Source organism: Phyllostomus discolor, chromosome 14 (assembly GCF_004126475.2).
Source record: "Phyllostomus discolor isolate MPI-MPIP mPhyDis1 chromosome 14, mPhyDis1.pri.v3, whole genome shotgun sequence".
NCBI lineage: Eukaryota > Metazoa > Chordata > Mammalia > Chiroptera > Phyllostomidae > Phyllostomus > Phyllostomus discolor.
In genome coordinates, this window is record NC_040916.2 from 35946226 (window position 1) to 35970638 (window position 24413).

General features: G+C 62.5%; 3 protein-coding genes across 10 annotated transcripts; 2 read left to right on the forward strand and 1 right to left on the reverse strand.

Annotated features, from left to right (window-relative positions):
- ATXN7L2 (ataxin 7 like 2) lies at positions 1 to 9149 on the forward strand. Of its 5 annotated transcripts, XM_036015515.1 has the most exons (13): positions 3 to 179; positions 875 to 941; positions 2082 to 2147; positions 2508 to 2612; positions 2998 to 3208; positions 3502 to 3788; positions 4389 to 4471; positions 4823 to 5088; positions 5940 to 6138; positions 6286 to 6407; positions 6894 to 7689; positions 8018 to 8082; positions 8708 to 9144. In XM_036015515.1, the coding sequence occupies exons 1-12, from the start codon at positions 117 to 119 to the stop codon at positions 8072 to 8074; spliced, it is 2322 nt and encodes a 773-aa protein (XP_035871408.1). In that variant the 5' UTR covers positions 3 to 116; the 3' UTR covers positions 8075 to 8082; positions 8708 to 9144. The 5 variants fall into 5 exon arrangements, with proteins under 5 accessions (XP_035871410.1, XP_035871409.1, XP_035871408.1 ...); XM_036015514.1 differs by having other exon boundaries at positions 8018 to 9148; XM_028503114.2 differs by lacking the exon at positions 8018 to 8082 and having other exon boundaries at positions 5 to 179; positions 8708 to 9142.
- Positions 9150 to 9678: 529 nt separating this feature from the next.
- On the forward strand, positions 9679 to 15498 carry LOC114488865 (cytochrome b561 domain-containing protein 1). Of its 4 annotated transcripts, none has more exons than XM_028502749.2 (3): positions 9679 to 10338; positions 10839 to 10876; positions 11442 to 15498. In XM_028502749.2, exons 1-3 carry the CDS (start codon positions 10191 to 10193, stop codon positions 11943 to 11945), a joined length of 690 nt encoding a protein of 229 aa, XP_028358550.1. In that variant the 5' UTR covers positions 9679 to 10190; the 3' UTR covers positions 11946 to 15498. The 4 variants fall into 4 exon arrangements, with proteins under 4 accessions (XP_028358550.1, XP_028358551.1, XP_035871412.1 ...); XM_028502750.2 differs by having other exon boundaries at positions 10089 to 10205; XM_036015519.1 differs by lacking the exon at positions 9679 to 10338 and adding an exon at positions 10420 to 10438.
- Positions 15499 to 18805: 3307 nt separating this feature from the next.
- On the reverse strand, positions 18806 to 24151 carry AMIGO1 (adhesion molecule with Ig like domain 1). The gene is made up of 2 exons (XM_028503074.2): positions 23859 to 24151; positions 18806 to 23400 (listed from the first exon to the last, which is right to left on the reverse strand). The coding sequence occupies exon 2, from the start codon at positions 23332 to 23334 to the stop codon at positions 21874 to 21876; it is 1461 nt and encodes a 486-aa protein (XP_028358875.1). The 5' UTR covers positions 23335 to 23400; positions 23859 to 24151; the 3' UTR covers positions 18806 to 21873.
- Positions 24152 to 24413: the final 262 nt, after the last annotated feature.

Below are 24413 nucleotides of genomic sequence, written 5' to 3' on the forward strand. Positions count from 1 at the left end.
GGAGGGGGCCGCGCGGCGGCGGCGCCGGGGCGGGCGCGCGTCCGCGGCGGTGATGGCGGTGCGTGAACGCGCGGCGGCAGCAATGGCCGCTCTGGAGCGGCGGCTGCCGAGTCTCGATGACTTCGCGGGACAGAGCTGGAGCTCGTGGGTGGAACGGGCCGACCTACCCGCGGCCGATGGTGAGTGAAGCTCCCCTAGAGTCCGGGGACCCCATCACTGTCTCCCCTCCCCCACTCCGGGTCCCCTCCAGCAGAGGGGAGCTGCCGACAGGAGCCGCCGTCCGGCTCCCCGGCCCCCCAAACAAAGGACCCGCCGGGTCCTAGTGCCCGCCCGCTCCCCTCCTTCGCGCCTCCGGGTCCTAGCGCCGGCTCACCGCCCGCAGCCCACCCTACCCACCTCTGCCTCTGCCGGTGCCCAATACCTGTCCCCACATGTACTTGCTTTTATCTTCCTCTTTGCTTGCTGTCTTCCAGCTTCCGCCCCTCCTAAACCTGCCTCGGGCTTTCCCCATCCGCCACAGTCCTCTCCACGTGTTTCCCACGCACCCCACTTCTGTGCCCTCCTCCCAGCCCCCCTTGTTCCTTCGCCTTATGCCCCACACCTTCTGCTCCTTTTCGGCTTTTGCCTGCTGGCTGCGGTGCTGCTGGACCCCAGCCTCCTCCGCGTTAGTTCGTCGGTCTGTCCTTCCATCCATCCTCCCTTCCTGCCTTCCTTCTGTCCATCATCCATACCTCCAACCCACCGTCCTTTCCCGGGCCTCTTGCCCTGCCTCTTGGCTCTCTCCCCTGAACCCCACCTTCTCCAGGCCCCCCGAGTGCCTTTGGTGATCAGGCTGACAGCCCCCTTCTCCTGATCTTTGTCTCCTGGGCCCCAGGGGGCACCTGGCCTCGTCGTGGCCTTTGGGTTGACAGCAAGCATCACGCCCCTGAAGAAGTTTGCAAGTAAGAAGAGGTGGAGGAGGAGGACGGCTCCCTGCGGTCTCTTGATGACACTTGTTCTCCTCTGAGACATCCGACTCCCAGCTCGGTTCTGTCCATCACTGCGTTTTAACTGACTTGAGATGGGAGCTGCCCCTTGTCTCTTGCATGCCAAACCCACCACTCCTCCCGTCTGGAGATTATATAAGACTGTCAGCAGTCTTCTCAGCCCAGAAAGGGGCAAATCTGTTAGTGGGCAGCTGAAGCAGATCTAAGTGGGAGCCCAGGCCACCCCATGCTGGGTGGGCAAGGATGGGGCCATTGTCAGGGTCTGGGTGCATTGAGAACCGGAAATGGAATCAGACGGGTTTGGTGACTCAGAATTGATTTTTTTTCCAAGGGACAGGGAGGGGGCATAGAGGAGGGAGGGGAGGGGAGTAAGGTAGGGGGATGGGGAAGGAGCTGTTTTGCACAGCTGTGGTGTTTTGGTCATCCACCGAGACACTGAGAGGAACAAGGGCAACCCTTGCCCAAAACCCCCCTAAAGAGCGCAGGGGCTTGTATCACTGACCAAGGGGACTTTGAAGATGCCAGAGAGCCCCAACCCCTCAGTTTCTCTGCTCTGTGGCTGTCATACCAATGTAGGACCCGAGAAGCTGGGTATAACTTTGACAATGCCGCGGTAACCCAGGTGGAGCAAAATTGAGTTCATGGGGATGCGGACTTGGGAGAGGTTCCGTCTGGGATACCGCTGAGTAGCAGAAGGGACCCATGTGAGGAATCTCAAGAAGGGACTCTGGGATCTCTAGTAAAATATGTTAAGAACTGTTTCCCATTTGACTGAGGAAGCAGGCCAGAAAAGCTGTTTACCTGCCATCATTCAACTAGCCGGCAGTGGAACCCTGAACCTCACCTTGGCATCAGGGGTCTGTGAGAAAGGTGACCGGATCCCTCCCAATGGGACTAGCTCCTTCCAGAGGCAACAGATGGAGGAAGAAGGGCCCTGGAGAAGGATTCACTGAACACTCTCCGAGTGGTCCTGAGCATCAGGAGCTCGGGGAGTGTGGGCTTCCTACTGCCTGGCTGCGGACTGCAGGCGCTGGTGGGTGGGAGACGGGCCTTCTGGGCAGGGGGTGCCCCTCCTGAGCCGCCTCTCTCCTCCAGGGGCCGAGCTGGAGGAGACTAACAAAAGCACGAAGAAGCTGGATGCCATGACCCTCATTAAAGAAGGTGAGCGTCGGTACCCACCAGGGCTGGGGCCAGGGCAGTCCGGACCCCTTCCACTCTGCCACCACATCCCAGGAGGTGGCCGCTTGACCGGACAGGTCTGAATCCATTCATTCGCCTGGCTGCTGTGACCTGTTGTAGAAGACCCTAATCGCAGGGAGTTGATGCCCACTCACCTGAAAGCCCCAGTTTTCAGGGACTGGTCAGGTTGAACTCTGGAAGTTGGGCGCCTCCAAGCATAAAGCCTGTCACGTCAGCAGGGAAGGGAAGCGGTCCCCTCCGTGGCGGGGTGGGAGTGCTGGCCGATCTCCCAGCGGGACCCTGGGGCGCCCAGCCCCAGTGATCAGGGCTTCTTCATTGCAGACATGTCCATCTTCGGGCACTGCCCTGCCCATGACGACTTCTACTTGGTTGTATGTAACCACTGCAGCCAAGTGGTGAAGCCTCAAGCTTTCCAGAAGCACTGCGGTGAGGGGAGCCCTAAGGAGGAGACGGAGGGGGCAGGGGGCGGCGGAGCTCGGAACTTGGCCATCTGGGAGGTCAAGTGTGTGATGAAGGAAGGCCTGGGGGATAGGAAAGTCCTGGGGGTGGATGGTGGTTTCGGAGAATTGTGGCAGGTTGGGGTGACCGTGTGAGCACACTTCCAGCAGTTCTGGTGGAGTGGAGGAGCTAAGAGGCTCAGGAAGCTGGGTCCTAGAATTCTGAGTCTTGAAAGCTCAGATTCCGAGGGGAAGGAGGCACATTTGAAATCTCCACCAGATTCTCTGTGGTGAGTCTGCGCACAGGGTTAGCTGGTTGGGAAGGAGGCAGTTGGTCACTCACCTGGATTACTCTCTCCACCTCCTGGTGACAGAAAGAAGACACGGGCCCCTCAGCAAGCTTTACGCCCGGGCCCCACCCCCACCTCCAGCCCCTGCCAGCTCTCAGAAATGCCATGTAGTGAATGGGCAGGGCCCAGCTTGTAGGGCCCCAGGTTCCACCAAAACCTCCTCCAGGGAGAAGGGCCAGGGGTCCCGGAGCCGTGGCCACCAACCTCCTGAGAAGACCCAGAAGGACAACCTCTGGTAAGGAGAGGCTGGAGACTCCCGAGAGCGGCCCTGACCCCGGCCCAGGGAGGGGTTGACAGGTGGAGGCAGCCAAGGGGCGATGGGCGCTGCCCACAGCAGGAGGCGGCCAGCTCCCTCTGCAGCCCCCTTCCGTGCACCCCAGGGAGTACGGGGTCCCCGTCCCCCACGTTCTGCACTCCTGCTGGAGCCCGCCCAAGCTCCACGGCTGGGAAGGAGATGGCCCTGGGCTACAGCCCAGGCCCCAGGCCCCGCCTCCCTGCCCCCAGTCCACGCCCTCTCTCCATGTGTAGCCTTTTCGTGCCTGTGGTGAATCTGGAGAAGATGTCCAGTCTCCCGAAGCCCGATGGACACGGAATCAGGGTGGCCCCGCCCTCTGCTTTCCTCAGCCAGCCAGGCAGCCTCGCCAAGGACGCCCCTGGAAAACCCCCCGTGGCGCCCCCTTCTAAAGAACTTCCTGGCAGAGAGAACATCAAGACAACCCCCAGCGAGGGCCCCAGTCACCGGGCCGAAGGCAGCCCCCCTGAGAAGGAGCCTGGTGGGGCCAGGCTGCCCCCCAAAACCCACCGGAAGATGGCTCGTGAGTAGCTGTGGTCTTGGGGGTCAGGAAGGTAGAGTGGGGACTCTTCACTCTGTCCCCGCACCTGATGCAGAGGAGGGCAGGAAGGAGGGGGCCTGGCCGTCACTGTTTGCCAGGGTACAGGAGCCCCAGGTCACCCCTTGACGTGGACACTTTTGGCCTGCCTGCTCTCTGGGGACTCCGGCCTAGGTCTCCTGATCAAGGCTGGGGGAGCCTGTGCCCAAGCAGGTGAAATCGGCCCTCCTCACCTGGGCCGGTGACCTGCATCTTCTCTCACCAACGCCCGGGGCACGAGCCCCTCCCCCAGCTGGTTTCCCTGGCCTCCTGGATGCCTGGGGCTGCGTCTGTGTTTTGATATGTGCTGCCCTGTTTTGGGCTTGGAGCCCCCAGAAGGAGGGCCTGGGCTGGGAATGGGGACAGGGATGGTTCTTGTGCCCAGCAAAGAGCCGCTGATGCCCAGAGACGTTTCTCCGGAAGGGGGGGCCTGCAGCCTCAGACTGGGGGGGGGCGGGGTGGGGTGGGGGGCGGCCCTTCCCCTCAGGCCCAGCTCTCCTTCCCTGGAAATGGCCTGGGGGCTCACGGGGACCACTTTCCCGATAGGGAAGGAGTGCGACCTCAACAGGCAGTGTGGGGTGATAAACCCAGAGACCAAGAAGATCTGCACCCGCCTTCTGACGTGCAAGGTAACCCCTCCCCCACCGCACAGCGACGGGGGACAGCACGGACATGGGCCCTGGGCCGGGAGAGGAACTGAGATGGTCTCCACCATCTAGCTCCAGGGGTGGGGTGAAGCCCGGACCAGGGGAGGGGAGGCTGCCCACAGGGGCCCAGGGTGGGGGCAGTAGGCAGGGCGTCCCGGCGTCCCAAAGGAGGGTTCTGGCCTGCGGGGGAGTGAAACGAAGACACGCAGACACACCCGCAAACACACTCACACCCCCTCTCTCTCCGCTTGCCCAGGCCAGAGCACACCGCTGCCCCTCACCCCTGCTCAGCTCACACCCCCCTCCCCACCCCTCCATCCTGCTGTGTTCCAGATCCACTCGGTGCACCAGCGCCGGGAGGTCCAGGGCCGGGCTAAGGACTTCGACGTGCTCGTGGCAGAGCTGAAGGCCAACTCCCGTAAAGGGGAGTCCCCCAAGGAGAAGAGCCCAGGGCGCAAGGAGCCAGCCCTTGAGCGCCCCACCCAGGAGCCCCTCTCCTCAGCCCCTGGGGCGGCAGCAGCGGCGGCAGCGGCGGCCGCTCCCAGCAGCACCTTCTCTGCTCGTGCCAAGCAGACCTACTCATACTGTGCACTGCCCAGGTACGTCCAGGGTCCAGCCCCGTCTCGCTCGGGGGCACTTGGCCCCCTGCCATCAGGGACCCCTGGAGACAGGCCCAGGAAGTGCACTGTGAGATGCTGTTCACTCTACCCAGAGAGTCGGGGGAGACCTGGGGCCCCAGTGGGGGCGGAAGTAGGTGACTCCCTGCTTCTAACGGAGCACGCCACGGTGCCCCGGCCTCTGTAGTGTGCCAGTCCCAACACCCAGGGTGAAGGCGTTTTCCCAGCTGCTCCAGACAGGCCGAAACTCGGAACTGGGGAGCCAAAAGGGTCAGGGAGCCCAAAGGCTCAGGGTCCTGGGCGAGGCGTCCTATTGTGTATTGATTCACTGGCCCCTTCGGGTGCAGAGGCTGCACCAGTCCCTGGTCCCTGGGGAGAGCCCGCCTTGCCGGAGGAGACTCACACGCATCTCTGCCGGTCACTCAAGGGGCAGACCTGAGGCACGGGCTCGGCTGCCGGGCAGGCTCACGGGGATATTCGATGCCAGAAGGGGGTTGAGAGGCGTGACTGGGCGGACCAGAGTTGGTGCAGTTAAATTCAGAAGACTTCCTGGAGGAGGCGAATGTGGAGCAGACTGCCCGCCCCCCCCCCCCAACGGCAGGGCCTGGGCAGTGCAGGGGCTGCAGAGCGACTCCCTGGGGAGCTGTGGCCCCTGATCTTTCTGGTTCTTACACCGTGAGCTCCGCTGTTCCCTCCCTTCCTGTCCTCCCTTCCTCTTTGTCTGCTGGCCCAGCAGGGCGTCTGCTGGCTTTTTGAGCCTGGCGGTGCAGGGACAGCCCCACCCTGGCCCACTCCCCGTCACACCGCCCTCACATCCCCTTTGGCCCTTCCAGGTCCCGGGCCTCCTCTGAGAGTGAGTTGGATGATGCAGGCCCCTGTGGTGGTGATGGGGACCCAGGCCTGTTCCCCTTCCCCCTGCCCCGGGGTGGGGCCCAGGCCTCCAGCGAGGAGAGTGAGGAGGAGGGGACATCTGATGACCTCCACCTCCCCCCTGACTGCCATTATGCGTCCCGGCCCCCCAGGCCACAGGCGGTAAGGACCTGGGGAGGTGGGGACCCGGGGTGGGGGAGCGGCCCAGCCCTCCCTCCCTCCCCGCCACATGGTGGGGTCAGATCCTGCGTGTGGGTGCCCTCCCTGTATCTCAGGCCCTCCGACCATGTACCTCCCTTCTGTCTCCAGTTCTGCACCTTCGGGAGCCGGCTGGTGAGTCCAGGGTGCTACGTGTTCAGCCGCCGGCTGGACCGGTTCTGCTCGGCGCTGAGCTCCATGCTGGAGAGGCACCTCAGCTCCCACATGTGGAAGTGAGTCTCTCGGGCGCAGAGCTTCCCTCCCCAGGCCCCAGGCGTACTCGGGCCTCAGAAGCCCCAGTGCTTCACACATACCCATAGATGTGGCTTGGCTGCTTGCCAGCAAGACCCCTGCCAGAAGGAAGAGGAGGTGGGGAAACTTGGCGGCCCGGTGCCAGGCTAAGGCCGGGCAGGATTGGTGGTCTGGGAGCGACTCCCCGCTCTTATCCATCACCTCCAGTACCTTTTGGGTGACTGGCAGTAGGGGATGTCCAGACATTTAAAAGGAGATTATTAAATGGGTCTCTATGCTAGTTCATTCCTGCTAGCAGTCTCTCCCTGTACCTTCTCCTAATGCTCACTTCCAGTGTCTCCCAGCAGATGGCAGCACTGCCGGGGCTCTGGGCCGTTTCTAGGTGGGGCAGAGTCACTGGTGCGCGCGTTGGTGGAGAGGCTCTCTTGTTTGTTTGACATAACAGCGACGCCCTCTTTTTGCTGCAGGAAGATCCCACCGGCCGCTGAGCCTCCGTCCCACCTTGCCAGCTCCCCGCTCTCTGCTCCCCTGAGCCCTCCCTCTACGGGCAGCTGCCCTCGCCTTCCAGGCCCACCCCCCAGACCTGCCTGCCCAGCCTCTGTGCCCCCCACCAAGGACAGCCTTGTCCCCAGCTACCCCGCGGGCTCCCCCAGTGTGGCGGCTGCCTGCAGCCAGGCAGAGTGTACGGGCGGGAGCCAGGCCATCACCTCTCCTCTGCCCGCCAACACGCCCTCCCCGTCCTTCAGCAAGCTCCCGCCTTCGAAGGCCAGCAAGTCGGCCAAAGGCAAGGCTGGGGCCGAGGTGGAGGCCCCCTCCCGCAAGCGGAAGCTATCACCTGGCCCTGCTGGTTTCAAACGGACCTGCATCTTGGAGCCCACGGGAAAAGGCAAGCCCTCTGGCTGCCGGGGCCTCTCTGCCAAGACGAAAACGGCTCTGGGCATGGGGCTTAATGGGACAGTTGGGCCCCGAGTGAAGCGGGCAGGGCCCCTGGACTGCCGGGGCTCCCCTCATCAGCCTCCCACAGCGGTCAAGGCTGCTCAGCTGGACAGCCGGGGAGCGGCTGGACACCCAGCCAAGGCCCTGCCAACCAACTGCCTCTCGGAGGAGGAGGTAGCCAAGAAGCGGAAAAACCTGGCCACGTACTGCCGGCCGGTGAAGGCCAAGCACTGCCCGGCCAGCGCCCCAGCCGACGGGGCCTGCCCCGTGCGCCGCAAGAAGCCGGGTCCGGCCCTGGCCTTTGAGGAGAAGTGTTCTGCACTGAAGGTACCCGCCCAGCTCCCCAGAGAGAGCGGGCAGACAAGGGTCAGGATGGCCGAGGGTGGGGTGTCCTCTGGGAAGCCGACACAGGCAGGGTGCTGAGTCAACGTTTGTGCAGAGAGGGGAGAAGGGGGAGGCTGAGAGAGTTCCTGGGCCATCTTTAGGGAGAGGGGTTCAGCTCTTCGCAAGGTGACACGGGCTTTTGCTTGTCGGGCCTTCTGCTCTCTCCAGCCCTCCCCCTTGGTGGGGGGGAGATACTGCTTCTGCTGCCCCTCCCCCACCTTTGCTCTAATCAAAGGGCCACTTTCTGAATTGGCTGTGGCCCTCACTCCAGGAACTGGAGCTACCTCTGTCCCCTGAAGGAAAGGAAGTTGGACTTCATGAACTCTGAGAAGAAAGGTTTGGGCCGTGGGGTTGAGCGAGGGTCCCTGAGCTGTGGCCTGGCATGCTGTGCAGCAGGGCGGGGGGGCCGGTCTTGCTCATTGGCTTTGCCCCTGGGCATCGGGGCATGGAAGGGCAGGGACCCACCTCAAGGCGCACAAATGCGTGCATGCCCACCTTGCACAGGTCCCCACTTCCAGGTGTGTGGGTGCCAGGCAAGTTCTCCAGGGTTTCTGGTGAAGCCAGCAGCCAGATTTGGGGGCCTCTGTTGATGTCAGCCTGGAGCAGTAGGCTAGGCACTATCTGTGAGGTCTCAGCCCAGAGGCTGTTACTGGGGGGTGGGCAGGGGGGATGCACCCCTGGATCAGGCCTGGGCCAGAGACCTACCTGCACCTCTGGCGCCCATAGGAGAGCAGCGGGCGTGACCGCTGCCTGGGACCTGAGCGTGAGTGTGCACACATGTGCATGAGTGCTCACCAGGCTGCCCCTGCGGGGCCGGCTTTCATCTGCCCCCTTGCTCAGCTTTGCTCACCAGGCTGGCAGGGTGAAATCAAGCCTCAGCTCTTGGGGTCCACACAGGTCACTAGGGAGGCGGACTGGCCCCCCAGCCTGACCCTGTCTCTTGCCTCTTGTCTTCCTGCAGTCAAAAGCCCATTAACGAGAAAGTGCCTGCCCACTTCGATGGAGCCGCCAGCACCTCCTCCCCTCCAGATCCAGGCCCCAGGCTGCTGCCGCTTTTTATAACTTTATATTATTTTTTTAAGAAAAAATCTTTAAAATACCTCAAGACTGTCTCCCTGTTCTGTTGCTGCTAAGGAAATATAAAAACAGAAACATAGAAAAAGAAGGAAGGAAGGAAGGAAGGAAAAACATGTAACAAAATGAGTGTCCTTACTGTCCCCAACCATACCCCAGGAGATGGAGATGATAGGCAGCCTGACTCCAGGTCCCTTTCTTTGTCCCTTGAAACACTGTGGAAATGGCTGGTATTTGCATAACTGGAGAGTCGTTTTTCCAGACAGAGTGATGAGGCATGGCTGTTGGTGAGCAGTGCTTCCCCAGCATCTTGACTCCAGAGCAGACTCCAGTCCCTGTGGGAAGGGAGCTTCACCGGGAGGGAGCCTTGCCCCTGGTTCTGTTCTTGGATGTTTGCCCAGAGGGTCTGTGGGAGTCAGCCTGTGGCCCTTTTATGGTCTCTCGGCAACCCCGGGCCTCCATCACAGCTCTGAATTGTTGCTTCGTTTCTTCAGCTGCTCCTGCCGCTTCTCCACCACCGCAGGGAATTGAATTGAGTTGGTAACTATTCTCAGAATGTCCCTGCCTGTTTTGGTCTGTCCCTTCCCTGGCCTGAGGGTTTGCCATGAAGGAAGGGGTATAGCCTCTCCTCACTAGGCCTCCTTGAGCTGAACCACACCGTTTTTGGAGTCAGGAAGGGTCTGATCCCTTTCAGAGCTCCCTGGGTGTGGAGGCTCTGCTCCCTTCGGATCAATCGCCTGGCTCCCCAGGGCTGAGCAGATGGTGTGGAGGCAGCAGGGGCTGGGAGTGCCCTCGTTCTTCCGTTTATCGCACTGGGGACAACTGTGCAGACAGAGGATCAGTCTGTTGGTCTTCAAACCTGATTCACTTAGTCGCAGCACTGGTTTTTCCCTTGTCCTTTCCTTTTCATCTCCTTGCTTTAAGTCAAGGAGGAGGAGTCTTCTTCCCTTGGAAAGGGATGGTAGGAGAGAATGGGCAGCCAAGGAAATCCAGTGTCCTGGAAAACTGCTGAAAACACGGGTTCCACAGCCTTGGTTCAGTGTAGCAAGTTTGTGACTTGGGGTTTGGGTGAAATCAGTTGCCATAAATGTGATTTCTACAGGCTGCATGACACACAAACCCTTGTAGAAAAGATACTATGAGGTTGGCTTAGGAAACACAATGGGCCAGGAGCTGTCCAGTGCCCCACGTCTTCGGGGCTCTCCCGGGCAACCCGCCCCCCCCCAACCCCCAGAGGGCGCTGTGGGCACAGCCGCCGCACCGCCGGGCGCCCGGGGGCGGAGCCTGTCCCGCCGCCGAGGCTCCCGGGCGATCGCAAACCCGGAAGACGCGCTCTGGCAGCCGGGCGTGAGCGCCGGCCGGGTCAGGCCATGCAGACCCTGGAGGTGGGTCTGGTTCCCGCTCCAGCGAGGGAGCCCAGACTGACCCGCTGGCTGCGGAGAGGCAGTGTTATCTTGGCGCACCTGGTAGCTTTGGGCTTCACCATCTTTCTGACTTTGCTGTCCCGGCCGGGAACCAGTGAGTGTGCAAGGCAGGGCGGGGCCAGGGAAGGGGGCGGAGCCGAGGTGCTGGAGGGGCAGCGCTGGGGAGCGCCGGGAGACTTGGAGTGGGGGCCCTGGTAGGGGAGTGGCGGACCGTTGATGGGTAGTAAGGGTGTGGTGGGGCGGGGCTCTGGGTGCTGAGGAGGCGAGGCCGACGACCAAACTGAAGTCACTAGTTCACTCTGAGCAAAGCCCCTCGTGGAGGATGGAGGATACAGGGAGGGAGGCCGAGGTCCCCCCTGGGACTGGGCTACCAGCTGCGCGGTGCCCAGTGGCGAACCCAGGCCGAGCTGCTGTGGGTTTCTCCTCGTGGTCGCTTACCGTGGAGCCCCTTGGCTGCTCCCCTTTGCCCTGAGGGATAGGGCCGGGGATGGCACACTGACCTGTCCCCTGCCCCTAGATTCTTTGGGCTCCAGCCAGCCTCAGGGGCAGAAACAATGGCGCCCAGGCCGTCAGTCTGTTCTCTTTGATCCTTAGGTCTTTTCTCCTGGCACCCTGTATTCATGGCCTTGGCGGTGAGTTTGGGCTTCTTTATGCAGCTGATTTGTTTGGCTATGTCCCCAGGGAAGCACCCAGGCTTCGGAGGGCTCAGCCTTGCTAAGGCTCATAGAAGTGGGGGAGGTAGGCAGGGCTCCAACTTTCCCAACAACCTTGGAGATTGAGAAACACAGAGGGCTGGACTGTGTCAGGTAGTTGATGGGGGTGGGAGGGCATGGTCCGTATTTCTCCACTAGGACCTGAATGGAGGAAGTGGAAGGGGTGGTGTTCAGTCGCTCCTCCCCCAAAGTTCAGGAGCAAGCTTTCAACATTTGCTGATGCCATTGGCCAAGAAATGGGAGACCTCACCTGGGCTGGGGGGAGGGGCACACAGACTTGGCTGTCAGCTGGAGTGACAGAGACTTTCCCTCAAGTGGCGGTTCCCATCTGTGCCCAGCAACATGGACCCGTGAGAGAGGAGGTCCTGGTGGGAGTTCTTCAGCCCCCCCTTTGCCCTCCGTGTTGTGAGGATGTCCGAGGGCACCTCCTCCTCAGGCCTCCCAGGCGGGCCCCAGGCTCACTGGCCCTCTCCTGTGTTCACAGTTCTGCTTGTGCATGGCCGAGGCCATCCTGCTCTTCTCGCCCGAGCACTCCCTGTTCTTCTTCTGCTCCCGAAAGGCCCGGATCGGACTCCACTGGGTGGGGCAGACCCTAGCCATCCTCTGTGCCGCCCTGGGCCTGGGCTTCATCATCGCCAGCAAGACGCGCAGTGAGCTGCCCCACCTGGTGTCCTGGCACAGCTGGGTAGGGGTTCTGACGCTGCTGGCCACGGGGGGCCAGGCACTGTACGGGCTCTGCCTCCTCTTTCCCCGGGCGGCCGGGGTCTCGAGGGTGGCTCGCCTCAAGCTCTACCATCTGACCTGTGGACTGGTGGTTTACCTGATGGCTACGGTGACGGTGCTCCTGGCCATGTACTCGGTGTGGTTCCAGGCCCAGATCAAGGGTGGGTCCTGGTACCTGTGCCTGGCCCTGCCCCTCTACCCGGCGCTGGTGATCATGCACCAGATCTCCAGCTCCTACCTGCCAAGGAAGAAAATGGAGATGTGAGTCCCTCCGAACTCTGAGTCTAGATGGTGCGCTTGCCTTGGACGTCAGTGGTTCCTTTGGTGACCTTCAAGGGCTCCACTTCCGAAGGGGTAGGGTCTCTGTGCTTCGCCGGGCCGAGGGGGTGCGGAAGCGCCCTGCCGACGGAGGACTCAGGGGCCCGAAGCGGGGAAGTGGACTGAGTGCAGGTGGGGCGCTTGATCCCGAAGCCTCCACGCCGATGGGGCCCAGAAGGGTTGGGTGCTGGTGGCGACGGTGGTGGTGTGGTTGTTTCTCGGTTGCTTGCCTGATGGAGAGTGGGTTCCTGTCACTTATGAATGGCAGCGGTGGCACTTTGGGTGACTTTTAAGAAAGCGGCATGGGGTAGCGGACAGAGCCCCTGGGTCTTGGTTACGGGTTTTGGGCCTCGTAGGCTCTATCGTGCGACCTCAGGCAGGTCACGTGTCTCAGGACCTCAGTGTCTTCGTCTGTGTGATGGGTGTTTCCCAATGAGCACCAACAGTCAGCGTGTCGGCTGATGTCACAGGACACTCCTCCGGCTCCGGACCGCGGGCTGGGCGGCTCAGAAGGCTCGGGAGTAATCCTTACTTTCCCGGCCCCTTCCCACTCCGGCCTGCCAGGAGCCTGTGTTGGTCTGGCCCCAGACCAGGGCATAAGGGGCCCCGCACTGAGGAGAACAGTAAGGGAGGGGCCCGGGTGAGGCTCCCTGGACTCTCAGGCAGTAAAGGCACTGAAATCACTTTAAAGCTTTGGGTGAGCGGAAGGGTGCTGGCTCACCCGGGGCGCTGGCTCCTGGCTGGGCTGCCCGGCCCGGCTGCGGTCTTCCTCAGCCCACCTCAGCTCCCCCGACATCCACGCTGAGCGGCACGACAGTCCTGGGCAGCACACGTTTTGCCTTCCTGGGCTCCGGCTCCTGCCTGAGCACACACACAGCTTCGTGGAGCTGTTAGAACGGGAGAAGAGCCCAGCTGGCTGGCAGGGCTCTTCTGACCTGGGGAAGATCTCCCTCCCTTCCTTGTCACCTAAGCTTTCCTCTTGGGTTGCCACTCTTCAGCCCAGCAGGAGGGGCTGAGTTTGGTGCCAGCTGGGCCCTCTTCCCTGCAGAGACCTCCCCTCGTTCCAAACCGAAGCAGCTCCCCAGACAGCCCTCTGCGATGAGGGCCGGATGCCAGGCAGGTTCACTGCTCCGGCTCAGCTGGGGAGACGGGACCCCGCAGGTCTGGAGGGCTGAAGGTGGCCGAACCAGGAGAACTGGTATCGAGGCAGGAGGTGGCAGCTCACGGGCCTCTGGAGGCTGGGGCTCCAGCTCCCAGGACCAGCGGGAAGAGTTCCTAAGTGGCAGCATTTTGGATGTCCAGGTCCTTGGAACATTCCAGATGTCCTCCCTGAGTGGCTCAGAGGCAAGATGTTGGTAGGGTTCCACAGTGCAGGCAGGAGACTCTACAAGGACAGAGGTGCCCCCCTGGGTGCACTCACTGGGCTCCTCCTGGATCAGGTGGCATCTCCCAGGAGCTCTTTTGACCCTGAGCGTAGGGAGAGGGCCCTGCTGTGGAGGTGGTGATTAACTCTTTCATTGTCCCCGTCCCCGTCCCCCCCAAACTACCAGTGTGGTCTGAGCTTGGGGGAGAGGGTTACTGGGGCTGATGGAGCAGTCTCATCCCGGCAGGCACTTTGATCAGGGACCCCATGTCCTCTTCCCCCAGGCACAGCGGGTGCGGGGAGCCTTACCCCGTCTGCAGTCTGCAGCCGGGAGAGGGCGGGGCAGCCGGCGCCTGCCTGAGGTATTGCCTCCTCCCAGGTGGTTGGGGGGCTGGTGGGCGGCGGGCAGGCGGGCTGACAGCCAGCAGTTTGCGTGGGCTGTGCCAGCTGATGTCTGTCCCCAGCCCTGGGAGGAAGGGGGAAGTCATTTGTATTCTGCAGGAGGAAGGGGCCCAGCTGTCCCGTCTCCGACCAGGAGGCTGGGAGGGCAGAGGAGGGCGCCGGCGGCCTGTGTAGCCAGTCTGATTGCAGTACAGGGAGCGGGTCCACAGGAGGGGCCCTTCTTCCTTGCAGGCCAGATAGTGGGGGGACTCCCTTCCCCTCCCCTCTGCATTTCTCCCTCCTTCACCACCTGCCCTCACATCCTGGGGCGGCAGCTGGACGGCCATTAGCCCTCCCTGCCAGGGCCCTCGTGCTCCAGCTGGGATGTGGTGGCTGCCGGCTGCACGGGCCTCCTCCCCTCGCTGTCTCCCCCGCCTCCCGCACCTCCCCGTCTGGGCAGCTCAGGGGTGAGGCGGAGGCCTCTGGAGAGAAGCAAATGGCTGCCCTTTGGCCCTTGTCCCCTGACTAAGGAAAGCTGCTAGTCGTCAGCCTGTTTTGCCTTTTTTTTTAAAAAAGCCAGGGTGCTCAAGTAAAAAAAAAAAAAAAGCATGTTATTTGCACAAATTTGCATATCAGGCTAAGTCCTGCTTCCAAATATGATTATATTCAAACTCAACCTTGAGGACATGAGAAATGGAGAAGGTTTTTGTATCCAGATCCGGATGGTAATAGGATTACTGTTCTGGGTTCAGATGCCCCCAGCCCCCACCTTTTCCAGGACCACCACTACCCTTGAGCCCCACATTGAGGGGGGGCGGGGGTGGGGGTGGGAGGCTGTTGAATGGCAGGTGCCCGAGTCTGGAGAAGTCTTCCAGCCGCACCCTCTGGGCTCCTAGTGCATCAGAGCGAGGCTGGAAGGTCGTGCCGGCCTGGGCCTCCTCTGTCCCCGCCCTCTTGCAGGGTGGACTACCCCACCCCGCTCTCTGACACTGGCCTGCCCCCCCTTTCTCATGGTCCCCACCCTGCCACCCCCGTCTGTGCACGGCTGCCCTGGGTCTTGTTTTTAAACCTCACTGTGGGCGATCCAGGCATCCTCCCGGAGCCAGCTGGCTGGCGTGCCCAGGTCTGTTCAGAGTTAATAATAATCATTAGCTGAGCAGAGCTGGCTGCCCGTGCAGCTCCAGACCTCCACGCACTGGCAGGCTGAGTCAGCCAGCCCGCGCCTTCCCCTTCCCGGGCTGCCGAGTGTCGCCCAATGCGGGGCACTGTGGGGGGCAGGAGGGGTCAGGAGGCTCACCTCCCAGCCCTGGCTCGAGGCTTCCTCCCCCGGGAGTGGGCCGCCGGCGCCCCTCACTTGAGCGACCAAGGCGTTTTCGCCTGATGAAGGGCAAAGGTCGAGGCGTAGGGAGCACAGTGTGCGCCCCGCTGACACTGGCAGTTAGGGGCAGTGCCGGCTGTTGATCCTGACCCTCTGGTCCTCCTGCCCTTCCTTCTGTTTACCTGACCTCCAGGGAACACTCCCTCCTGGTCCTGACCCCTGACCTCAGCCTTTCTGGTGGCCCCCGCAGGCTTTGGGAGTCTGACTTGGGAACGGGCAAACCTGGCGTCAGGGTTCACTCCCGCGTGGTGTGGCCCTGAGCTAGTCACTCACCTGGAGACCCACCTCCCAGGGAGGTTGTGAGGGTGAGGGTGAGGGGCACGCATGGGAGCCGCCGACACTTGGGGAAGCTCAGAGCATTAAACACATGCAAACAGGTGGCATTTCTGTGTGCTGGTCCTTCTTCTCCCCGCCCGGCTCAGGCTCTGCTGCTCTGAGAGGGGCCGGAAGCAGTGCCGGGTGGTGACACTCAGGGGCCCGGGTCTCGGAGGGGCCGTGACACTGGCCGCCATCAGAGAACATGGACACACGTCTTCCTTCTCCACGCGAGGCCAGCCCCCGCCACTCCTGCCGGGAACGCCGCCCCGCCTGTGGCTCTCAGAAGCTCGCCCGAAGTGCCGCCTGCCTAGTCATGGCGCTGACAGCAGACCTGGGAGTCAGCTGTCTCCTGGGTCCAGCCTGGAGTTCCTGGGGCTGGCTGGTCTCTCTCCTGCCCACTTCGGCTTTTCGGGGGCGGGGGGAGCAGACAAGCCAGAGTGGGAGCAGGGAGCAAGAGTCATGGACACAGCACCGCCTCCCACCGACCCTCCCACCCCAGGCCAGGTGGAGCACTGCCCACCTCGGGCCCTCTCGCCAGGTGCTGGAGACACAGCTGCGAGGTGCGGCCCAGCTGTGCCCAGGTTTCCCTTTCCTTGTTCCGGAGTCCTGCAGAAGGGTCACAGGGCCCTCCTCTTCAAAGCACTGCATTGGAATTAAACACACACACACACACACACACACACACACTTCACCCCAGAAAGCAGTTCTGTTTAAAGTTTAAGTTCGGGGAAGGATACTTTCCATTCCACGGGTCTGAGAGCAGCCAGCAGCCGGCCTGGAGTGGACACAGAGGCAGGAATGGCAGCCACACACAGGCCTGCGGGCTCGCTTGTTCATCCGAGTTGTTTTTTCTGCCCCGGGACCCCGGAATGGAGCAGCAGTGCGGTGCTGCAGGGGTCACCTCGTGCTCTCCCCAGCCCAGCTGACAGGCGGCGCGGGGGGGCGCCCTGGGCCGCCCCAGGGGTGGACTGCAGCTGCCAAACATTCACCTCTGTAAGACGACCTTCCCCTGCCCAGCCACCTGGAGGCGGGGCCAGTCACCACCACGCTGGGGGTGAGAGTCGCAGTTTTCAGTCCATTTGCGGTCGTCAGAACTTCCCAGGTGACTTTTTAAACCGCCGTTGAAAGCAGATCAAGTGGCACTTCAGGCTGTTCTCTGGGACCAGAGGATTCAGCCCTTTGTCTCTCTGAGCACTCGTGAGGGCCCCAGGACCCCCCTCTGAGGCAGACTCCCGGGTGTATCACGGTGCTCCCTAAGGATGCCCAGGGCTGGGCGAGGCCCGTCTGCTCATACCCGCAGCACAAGCCAGGCCCGGCCAGTGAGGGAGCGGGGGTCAGGTGGGAGAAAAGCAGCACCAAGTGAGGCCCAGAGACGATGCTCCACGACCTGCGTGCATGTCTGTGCGCCCCCACACACGAGTGGGAGCCATGTATCCTCCCACCCCCACTCCGGGCTCACTGACTCGGACCTTCCCCAGGCCGGCGCTGCAGCGCACCTGGAACTGCCCCTGCGGGGCTCCGGGTCCCAGCTCTCCGACCCTGGGTCCTCTCTGGCACGGGTCCACGTCCTCTGGTTCTGGGACGGTAACCATATAGACCAGGGAGCCCCAGGGCGGGTCTAAGTGTCTTTATCACCGATATTTCCCACCCGGCCGTGGACCAGCCTGATGGAGGGGGCTGGACGTGGTGGCTGTGTCCGCCTGCCGCTCTCAGTCCCCGGAGAGGGTGCGCCCGGCAGGCTTGCCGGCTCACCGCAGCCAGGCCGGAAAGCCCAATGTCCCGCCGCACAGGACGGAGCCCTTTCTGCAGCGTGGGCGGGGACAGTGAGGCTTTGCCCGCGGTTTCCTGGGAGACCGGGTGAGCCCCGGGAGAACTACAACTGCAGCAAGGACTTGAGAGATCAGAGGAAGGGAGGCGAGGCTGTCACGTTAGCCTCACCCTCTCCCCTGGGGTGCCACTCAGGAGGAGCTAGGGAAAGTGCTGCGAGACATGGCGGGCAGAGCTGCGCCTCTTGGCCAGAAGCTAGTGGCTGGGGAGGAGGGAGGACATGCAGCCGGGGACTTCCTTAGGATGACAGAGAAAGCAGAATCAAAACTTTGCAGGCTCAGAGACAGGGCTGGGCACAGGCCAGGAGAGGGTGGAGGACCCCAGTCGTCTGCCCTAGACCTGCGCGCTGCCAACTTCATCCTCGTGGCGGAACTCAGCCACAGCAAAGATGGCTCCGAAGAGAGGAAAAATACTTACACTACTTAAACATGCAGTCCGGGGCGGGGCTGGGGCGGTTAGCACCAACACCGGTCCTTGCGGGGGCCGCCCAGGTCGATGTCCCCACCCCCGTCCCACACAGAGGAGCGCTGCCCTCTGGTCAGACTTTATCAGTGGGAGAAATTAGATCATTATTCAAATTTAGCTTTTCTTTTTTCCTTACACCATTTCCCCTTCCCTTATGGAGTCTACCGTGACAGTCCCCTTCCCGAAGCAGCAAGAGAGAAGACAAAGAATGTGCACGTTCAGAGGTCAGGAGAATCCAGTCCGGTTTCTGGGGGGCTGCGTCTGCACCAGCAGAGTGGGGGAAGCCTTTCTCTGTTCTGTGCCGCACCACACGCGCACTAACCGCCAGGGGTTATCAACCTGCCCGTCGGGTGAACAGGCTTGGACAGCCTAGAAGGTCACCATTCACGATGTGGAAGTATACGGGTAATAAAATGTGAAAGCGAGCTGCCCTCCACCACTTCTTTGAGCCCAGCCCAGGCATTTTCCCATAGTTCCCTTCGTAGGCGTGTTCCAGACTCCGAACGGAACTCGGCGGGAGGCGCGCCTCCTCCCCGGGGCGCGGGCGGCCTTCGCTGTCTGCAGGCTCCCGCCCGCAGCACTCAACTCTCGCGCTCGGGCGCTGCTCGCATCCCCTCCGAGGACTCGTCCAAACTCTGGTCTGCGGGCCCCCACCAGCCGCTGCCTGGCTCGGCGTGGTCTGTGAGCTGGTGAGAGTTTTTACACTTCCAGTGGTTGAGGCAACTCAAAAGACGTGTTAAAATTATATGAACTCCAGATCTCGGTGTCCATAAATAAAGTCTGGACCGGAGCCACCCTCCTTCATTGAGCTCCCGTGGTGACTTCCTGCTGCCGCAGGCACAGCCGAGGGGCTGTCACGGAGACGGTGGCCCACAGAGCCCAACATACTGTCCCTCTCTGTCCAGAAGAAGTTTGCTGACCCCTGGCCTGTCTCAATGCCTGGATGTGGGTGTGTGGGTGTTTGGGTGCCTTTCTAGCAGCACTTAAAGATTTTCTCCCTCCATAGGCTGCACCCTCTGCGGTGCAGCGAACCCCGCCCACAGGCTGAAAAGAGAAACAAACCAGCCACACACTGTGCCAGAACAAGAGACTCAAGCCAGGTTTAATGGTGGTCGTCTAGTTTTCAGAGCCCACAGGCTCCAGGATTCGCCAGCCGGGGTCTGCACGGGGAGGGACGGGCCCCGGGCACGGGGGAGCCAGCCTGCTCCGCCAGCAGGGCCACAAGGGAGTGCAGAGGTAAGATCACACGGAACACGGGCCCCTCGGCTCTGTCGTCCCCAAGCTGGGGTGCGCCTTCTCCTGGCCCCTTCCCAGGAGCCCCATAAATGCAGGCCAAGGAAAAGGTCACAAACAATCACGTAGACTGTTGAGCCCTGTCATCTTGTCTCCAGGGACACCTGCTTCCCGGGACACATGTCTGGTTCATGGGTGTGGGGAGGGGGAGCGGCGGGGGTGGCTGCTCAGCTTGTTCTTAGAGCCACACTGGCCGGTTTCCTACACGGGGTTCTAGGGAGCCCCCGTGTGCCGAGTGCTTGGTGCCCCAGGAGAAAGCGCCCTTTGGGTTTCATCCACTGAAACCACGGAAGAGGCTGGTTCATTCAGCCTTCATGTCGCAGGGGCCGAGCCAGTGGACAGAGCAAAGGACTGACAGCCTCAGGGCCTTTTCCTGTTCCCCAGCTTGGGCACGAGAGGGAGAAAAGGGCCCTCCTCGTCCTCAGGCCTCAGCTGGACCGCCCCAGCCGGCCGGCTCCATTTGACACTCCAACTTGCAGAGCCCTGGATGGCTCCTCGAGGGGACACTCCAGCACGGAGGCGAGATGTCCCCGGGCTCCCTGTGAAGGGAGCAGGGAGTCCCCGTTTCCCCCCACCCACTGGCCTCTGGAACTTAACCAGACGACTTCTCCCTCCTGCCCCAGTCCTACCGGGCAGTTCACAGAGGAAGAGCCGCTGACAGCTGCCGGGTCCCCCGCCAGCTCCTCTGGGTCCTTCCTCGACCTAGCTGCACGTTTACGTCTCGTCTACTGTCTTTAACCCAAGGAAGGCTTCCTAGGGTCTGAAGAACTGTCTAGCTCCTCCTCACCCATCTCCCGAGGTCGTCAACGTGTGGTTCTCCTAACTCCAGGCCTTGCGGAGAACTCCTGTGAGCCGTGGAGACGTGGGTGAAACTTCCGAGACCTCAGAATGAATTCAAAGGACAAGAGTTTATTTGGGGCGCCTGGCGTGATCACTGTCTCCTACAGGGAGAGAAAATGTGCGCATCACGTCGTGCACACAGGTGGAGACCTTCTGAAATGCACCTCAGGGGGACTGAGGGGTCACTGTCCTGGTGGGGGCCAAGGTGCCGAGGGCATGCATACCTAGAAGCGTGCACACCTATGAGCATGCAGGTACTTGAGGGAAATGCTGCACCTCTCCACAAAACCGGGTACTGAGAAAGGATGGACAGCAGCCTTGACCTCCAGGAGCAGGTGGGGAAGAAGCTCTGGTCCCCTTCCCTGCGGAGGGAGTCAGGCCCTCCTAGTGGCCGCTCTTGCTGCCCACGGGGAAACGACACCCGTTGGGACCTAAGGAGCAGGTCAGAACACCAGGATACCTGGAGAACTCCCGCTGGACAGGGAGCCTGGTGGGCGGGAGGGAACAGAGCCAAAACGACCCACATCAGAGAACCTTCCCCCGCTCTGCCTTGCTCGTGCCCGTGATGAGGCTCAGACCAGCCGTCCCAGGGCTTACACCCCCCAGTCAGAGCGAGAGGTTCCAGCGGGTGGCCGCCTCTGGGCCCTAAGTGTTCTGTAACCCTGGGTGGGGCGGGGCATCAGCCTGTTTGGAAGTTCCTCTGGCACAGACCTCTGGCTAACAGCGCTGCGGGGGGCAGAGCTGCCCTTCTGAAGGTTCGGTGCCACTCGCTGTCCCTGTTACAAGACTGCCTGGAACCTTGTAAGACACAGAACTTGAAGCCACACTCCAAACTGTGGCGCTGGACAGAGACCACGCAGTTCCAACCCCTCAGGTGACCGCATCCCGTGCTTTGGCTTGGTAGCAGGGGTGAGAGATACCTCCGTGAGGAGCAAGGAAGCTTTGCCAGCACAGAGGAGACACCGACCTCTGCGTCCCCAAGCCTCGTCTAGCCTGGCCGGGGCCAGACCTTCCAGGACTGCCCCCCACGGAGCAGCAGCCGGGGAAAGCTCAGGACCCCACCTGAACTTGACAAGGAGGCTGAAGGAAGAGATGGCAAACCCAGAGAGTCAGGTGGGGCCTGCCAGGTGCTACCTAAGCGAGGCCGATGCACCCTCCTTGTGCTTGTGTGAAGCGGCCCCCACCCCAGCCTGACACCCAGGTGCGGGCACCAAATCCTACCCCAGTTTCCCCAACCGGGAACCGAGCCAGAGTGCAGGTCACCCCTCTCCTCGGGGTTCATGCCTTGCCTGCGCCTCAGGCCCCTCCTCGCCTCCGGCCCCAGGACAGAGCACCCACACCACACCTCACACGGCTGCCCTCTCCGACGGGCGGCGGGCCGGGCACCTCGGGAAGCATAGAGGCATCCGGAAATCTCGCAGCAGCCCAGGGCAGGGCTATTGCTGAGGGCTATTGCTGAGACCTCAGGAGGTCTCAGCCTTTCTTCCTGACTCATTTTCCCAGAGGCTCCCATTTCCTCACTGTGCAGTGTGACCTCCCCGCCAGGAGGTCCCCCTGGAAGCCCCCCAACCCGCCCAACATCACAGGTGTGTGTGTGTGTGTGTGGGAGGGGGCAGAAATAGAAAAAAAGGGATTTCCCCCCCAAATGACTTTCTCTTAAGGATCTAGGGATGATCTTGAAAAAGTTTAGGGACTCTGCTCTTGCCCCCACCCCTTCCTCATTCGCACGCAGCTGGGACTCACCCCCACCCCTCCACCTCGCTGACAGACAAGCGCAGGGGCTTGGGGCAGGGGTGCAGCATCTGCCTGGGGAGTGACACGCCCCTGTTTGAAACTCGCGGCAGCCACACCCCGGCTGGGGTCTCACTTTCTTTTGTGCCCGTGACCAGTTCTCTCGAGGTCCGGGGGAAGCCACTCCCTGGGGCAGCCAGCCCTCTCCTCCATCCCCTCCAGTCCTTCAGGGGTGTGTCACCTCTCCTGGGGCAGAACATCCCCACCCACCCGCCCTGCTCACACCACAATGGGCGTGTCAGAGAACACCGAGCTGACCGACTCCGGATCCGACATCCTCCGCTGGCCCTTGCCCGCCGCCTCAGGCACTGGCAGGGTGTTGCCTGGCTTGAGCTTGCCATTTTGGCCCTGCCCGGGCCCAGCAGGTTCCAGGAAGGCCACCCGCCGGTCAAAACCATCATCCTTGTCCCCACCGGCCATGGGATCGTGGTTGGGCGTGGTACTCAGCATGGACGAGCTGAGGCTGTCTCCTTGGTGGCTGGAAGGCTTCTCGACACCCCGGCACCAGCAGCGACAGGGGGTGAGGTACAGGTATATGAGGACCAGGACCACGCTGAGGATGCAGCCCACGAGGGTGGTGTAGGCCGTGTTGAGGGTGTCGTGGTGTCCGTACGAGGTGAAATTGTACACCTTCAGCTCCACCGACAGGGTCTCATTGAAAGCCTCCCCCGAGGCGTAGCAGGTGTACACACCCCCGTCCTCCACCTGCACGCGCCGGAAGTGCAGGCTGCCGTTCTCGAACACCGTCACCGTGCTGTTGGCCACGGCGTCCAGCACCCGCTCGTTGCTGGGCGTCAGCCACACCTTCGTCATGCCCTGCTGCCGGGTGTCACAATGGATGGTCACGGCGTCGCCCAGGTGGGCCACCGAGGCGTGCTCCTTGTACTCGCTGCAGTTGAGACTGAAGACGCTGTGCAGCTTCTTGGCGCTCACGCAGTGCAGGTCCTCCTGGAAGTCCACGACGGGGCTCAGCTGCCGGTGCTGCCAGTGCGAGAAGAGCTGGTAGAGCTCACAGGAGCAGTGCAGGGGGTTGTTGTGCAGGTACAGCCCGTTCTTGACCCACGCGGGCAGCTTCTGCAGGTCGGACAGCGGCAGCATCTTCAGCTTGTTGGAGGAGAGGTCCAGCAGCGTCAGCTTGGGGAGCCTGACCAGCTCCAGCGGGAAGCGGGAGATCTGGTTCTGGCTCAGGTAGAGTTTCTGCAGCTGGGCCACGTCTTCGAAGGCCGAGCGGTCCACGGCCATGATGTGGTTGTTGTAAAGCAGCAGTACCTCCAGGAACTGCAGCTCGCTGAACAGGGACTCGTCCAGTGTCCGCAGCTGGTTGGAGGACAGGTCCAGGTATCTCAGGTTGGGCACCGGGGAAAAGGCCTCCAAGGAGATGAAGTTCAGGTGGTTGTGGCTCAGCAGCAGGGAGTGCAGGTGGGGCAGGCGCGTGGGGGTCCACTCGGCCCGCAGGCGGCTCAGGTTGTTGTGGCTGAGGTCTAACAGGGCTGTGTAGCTGGGCAAGGCGTGGGGCACGTGGGGCAGCTGCTGCTTGGAGCAGCTGAGGATGTTGCTGGCGCACAGGCAGGCGGTGGGACAGCTAACCAGGGCCCGGCCAGCTCTGGCCACCTCGCAGAGGAGCAGGAACCAGGACAGCAGCGGGAGCCACGGGCCTCGCAGGTCGCGCGGGGGTTGCATAGTGTCACTGGGGAGGGCGAGGAAGGCCACCAGGAAGATCTGGGAGCAAGGTCACCCAGGCATGTTCTGGTGGGGTAAAGAAGGGTCACGTTACTGCAGGCTTGAGAGAGAGAAGATGGGTTTATGGGAACCAGGACTAACAGAGGGAAGGACCGGCTCTCCCTCTTCCTTTCACCTTCCTACTCACCACCCCCCAAACCGCCCCCCCCCACGCCGCGCGCCCCACGCGCCGACAGCGGGCACTGTGCAGGCAGTGGGCTCAAATGCTGGGACAGAGGAGGAGGTGGACCCAGGGCCTGTTGGGCTGGGGTCACCGGAGTGCACGACGGGGACAGGCCCGGGGTGTCAGACATTGTTGGTTTCACAGAGGTTGCCTGGGCCGGTTTGGAGGCGGGGTCTGCAGGGCCTTTGGGAGGCGATGAGGGAAGGTCAACAGGGGGCCGGCAGCGTCGGGACGCCCCAGCGGGGTTGAGGGTCCCCGGGCCTGTCGGGACGGGCCTCCCCAGGGACTGCTGGCACTGCACCTGCTCGGCGAGGACGTGTCTCAGCCCATGGCGGGTCCGGGCGCTCGGTCGCGGCCTCCCCAGGCGGCGCCTCACCGGCTGGCCTGTCGCGGCGTCCGCCTTACGCAGGGGCCCGCGCGCAGCAACATCGCCTCCTGCGGACTCGCCGGGCTCCGCTGCGCCCCTTCCCGGGCCCCACCGCCTGTGCCGCTGCGCTCGCGGGAGCCCACCGACCACGGCCGCCGCCTCCGGGTCCGCGGGTCCGGCGCGCGGAGCTGTGCGGGGAGCAGAAGGCGCCGCGATCCGAGCACAGGGAGCGGCGTGGGGGCAGCGAGCACCGCGCGTGCCCGGCGCCGCCGCCGGAGCCTCGGGGCGCGTGCGCGCGCGGGGGCGGGGCGCACGTGCGTGTGTTTGTGTCGGAGCCGGACGGGTGGCCGCGCGCAGGCCAGTCGCTCTCGGAACGTATCGGGGACCGGGATCTACCGGGTGACGTAAACTGTCAGGAAGGGCACTCTGGCCCCTTCACTCCTCTATTACTTCCTTCACCTCCCTCCACCCCCTTCCTTCCTTCCCTCG

Coding starts and splice junctions, on each gene's coding strand:
- AMIGO1 (XM_028503074.2), bottom strand. CDS start 23,334: ATGCAACCCCCGCGCGACCTGCGAGGCCCGTGGCTCCCGCTGCTGTCC.
- ATXN7L2 (XM_036015514.1), top strand. CDS start 117: ATGACTTCGCGGGACAGAGCTGGAGCTCGTGGGTGGAACGGGCCGACC. Junction 3,209..3,501: donor ACCCAGAAGGACAACCTCTG/GTAAGGAGAGGC, acceptor CTCCATGTGTAG/CCTTTTCGTGCCTGTGGTGA. Junction 3,789..4,388: donor AACCCACCGGAAGATGGCTC/GTGAGTAGCTGT, acceptor CTTTCCCGATAG/GGAAGGAGTGCGACCTCAAC.
- LOC114488865 (XM_028502749.2), top strand. CDS start 10,191: ATGCAGACCCTGGAGGTGGGTCTGGTTCCCGCTCCAGCGAGGGAGCCC. Junction 10,339..10,838: donor GCTGTCCCGGCCGGGAACCA/GTGAGTGTGCAA, acceptor TTTGATCCTTAG/GTCTTTTCTCCTGGCACCCT. Junction 10,877..11,441: donor CTGTATTCATGGCCTTGGCG/GTGAGTTTGGGC, acceptor CTGTGTTCACAG/TTCTGCTTGTGCATGGCCGA.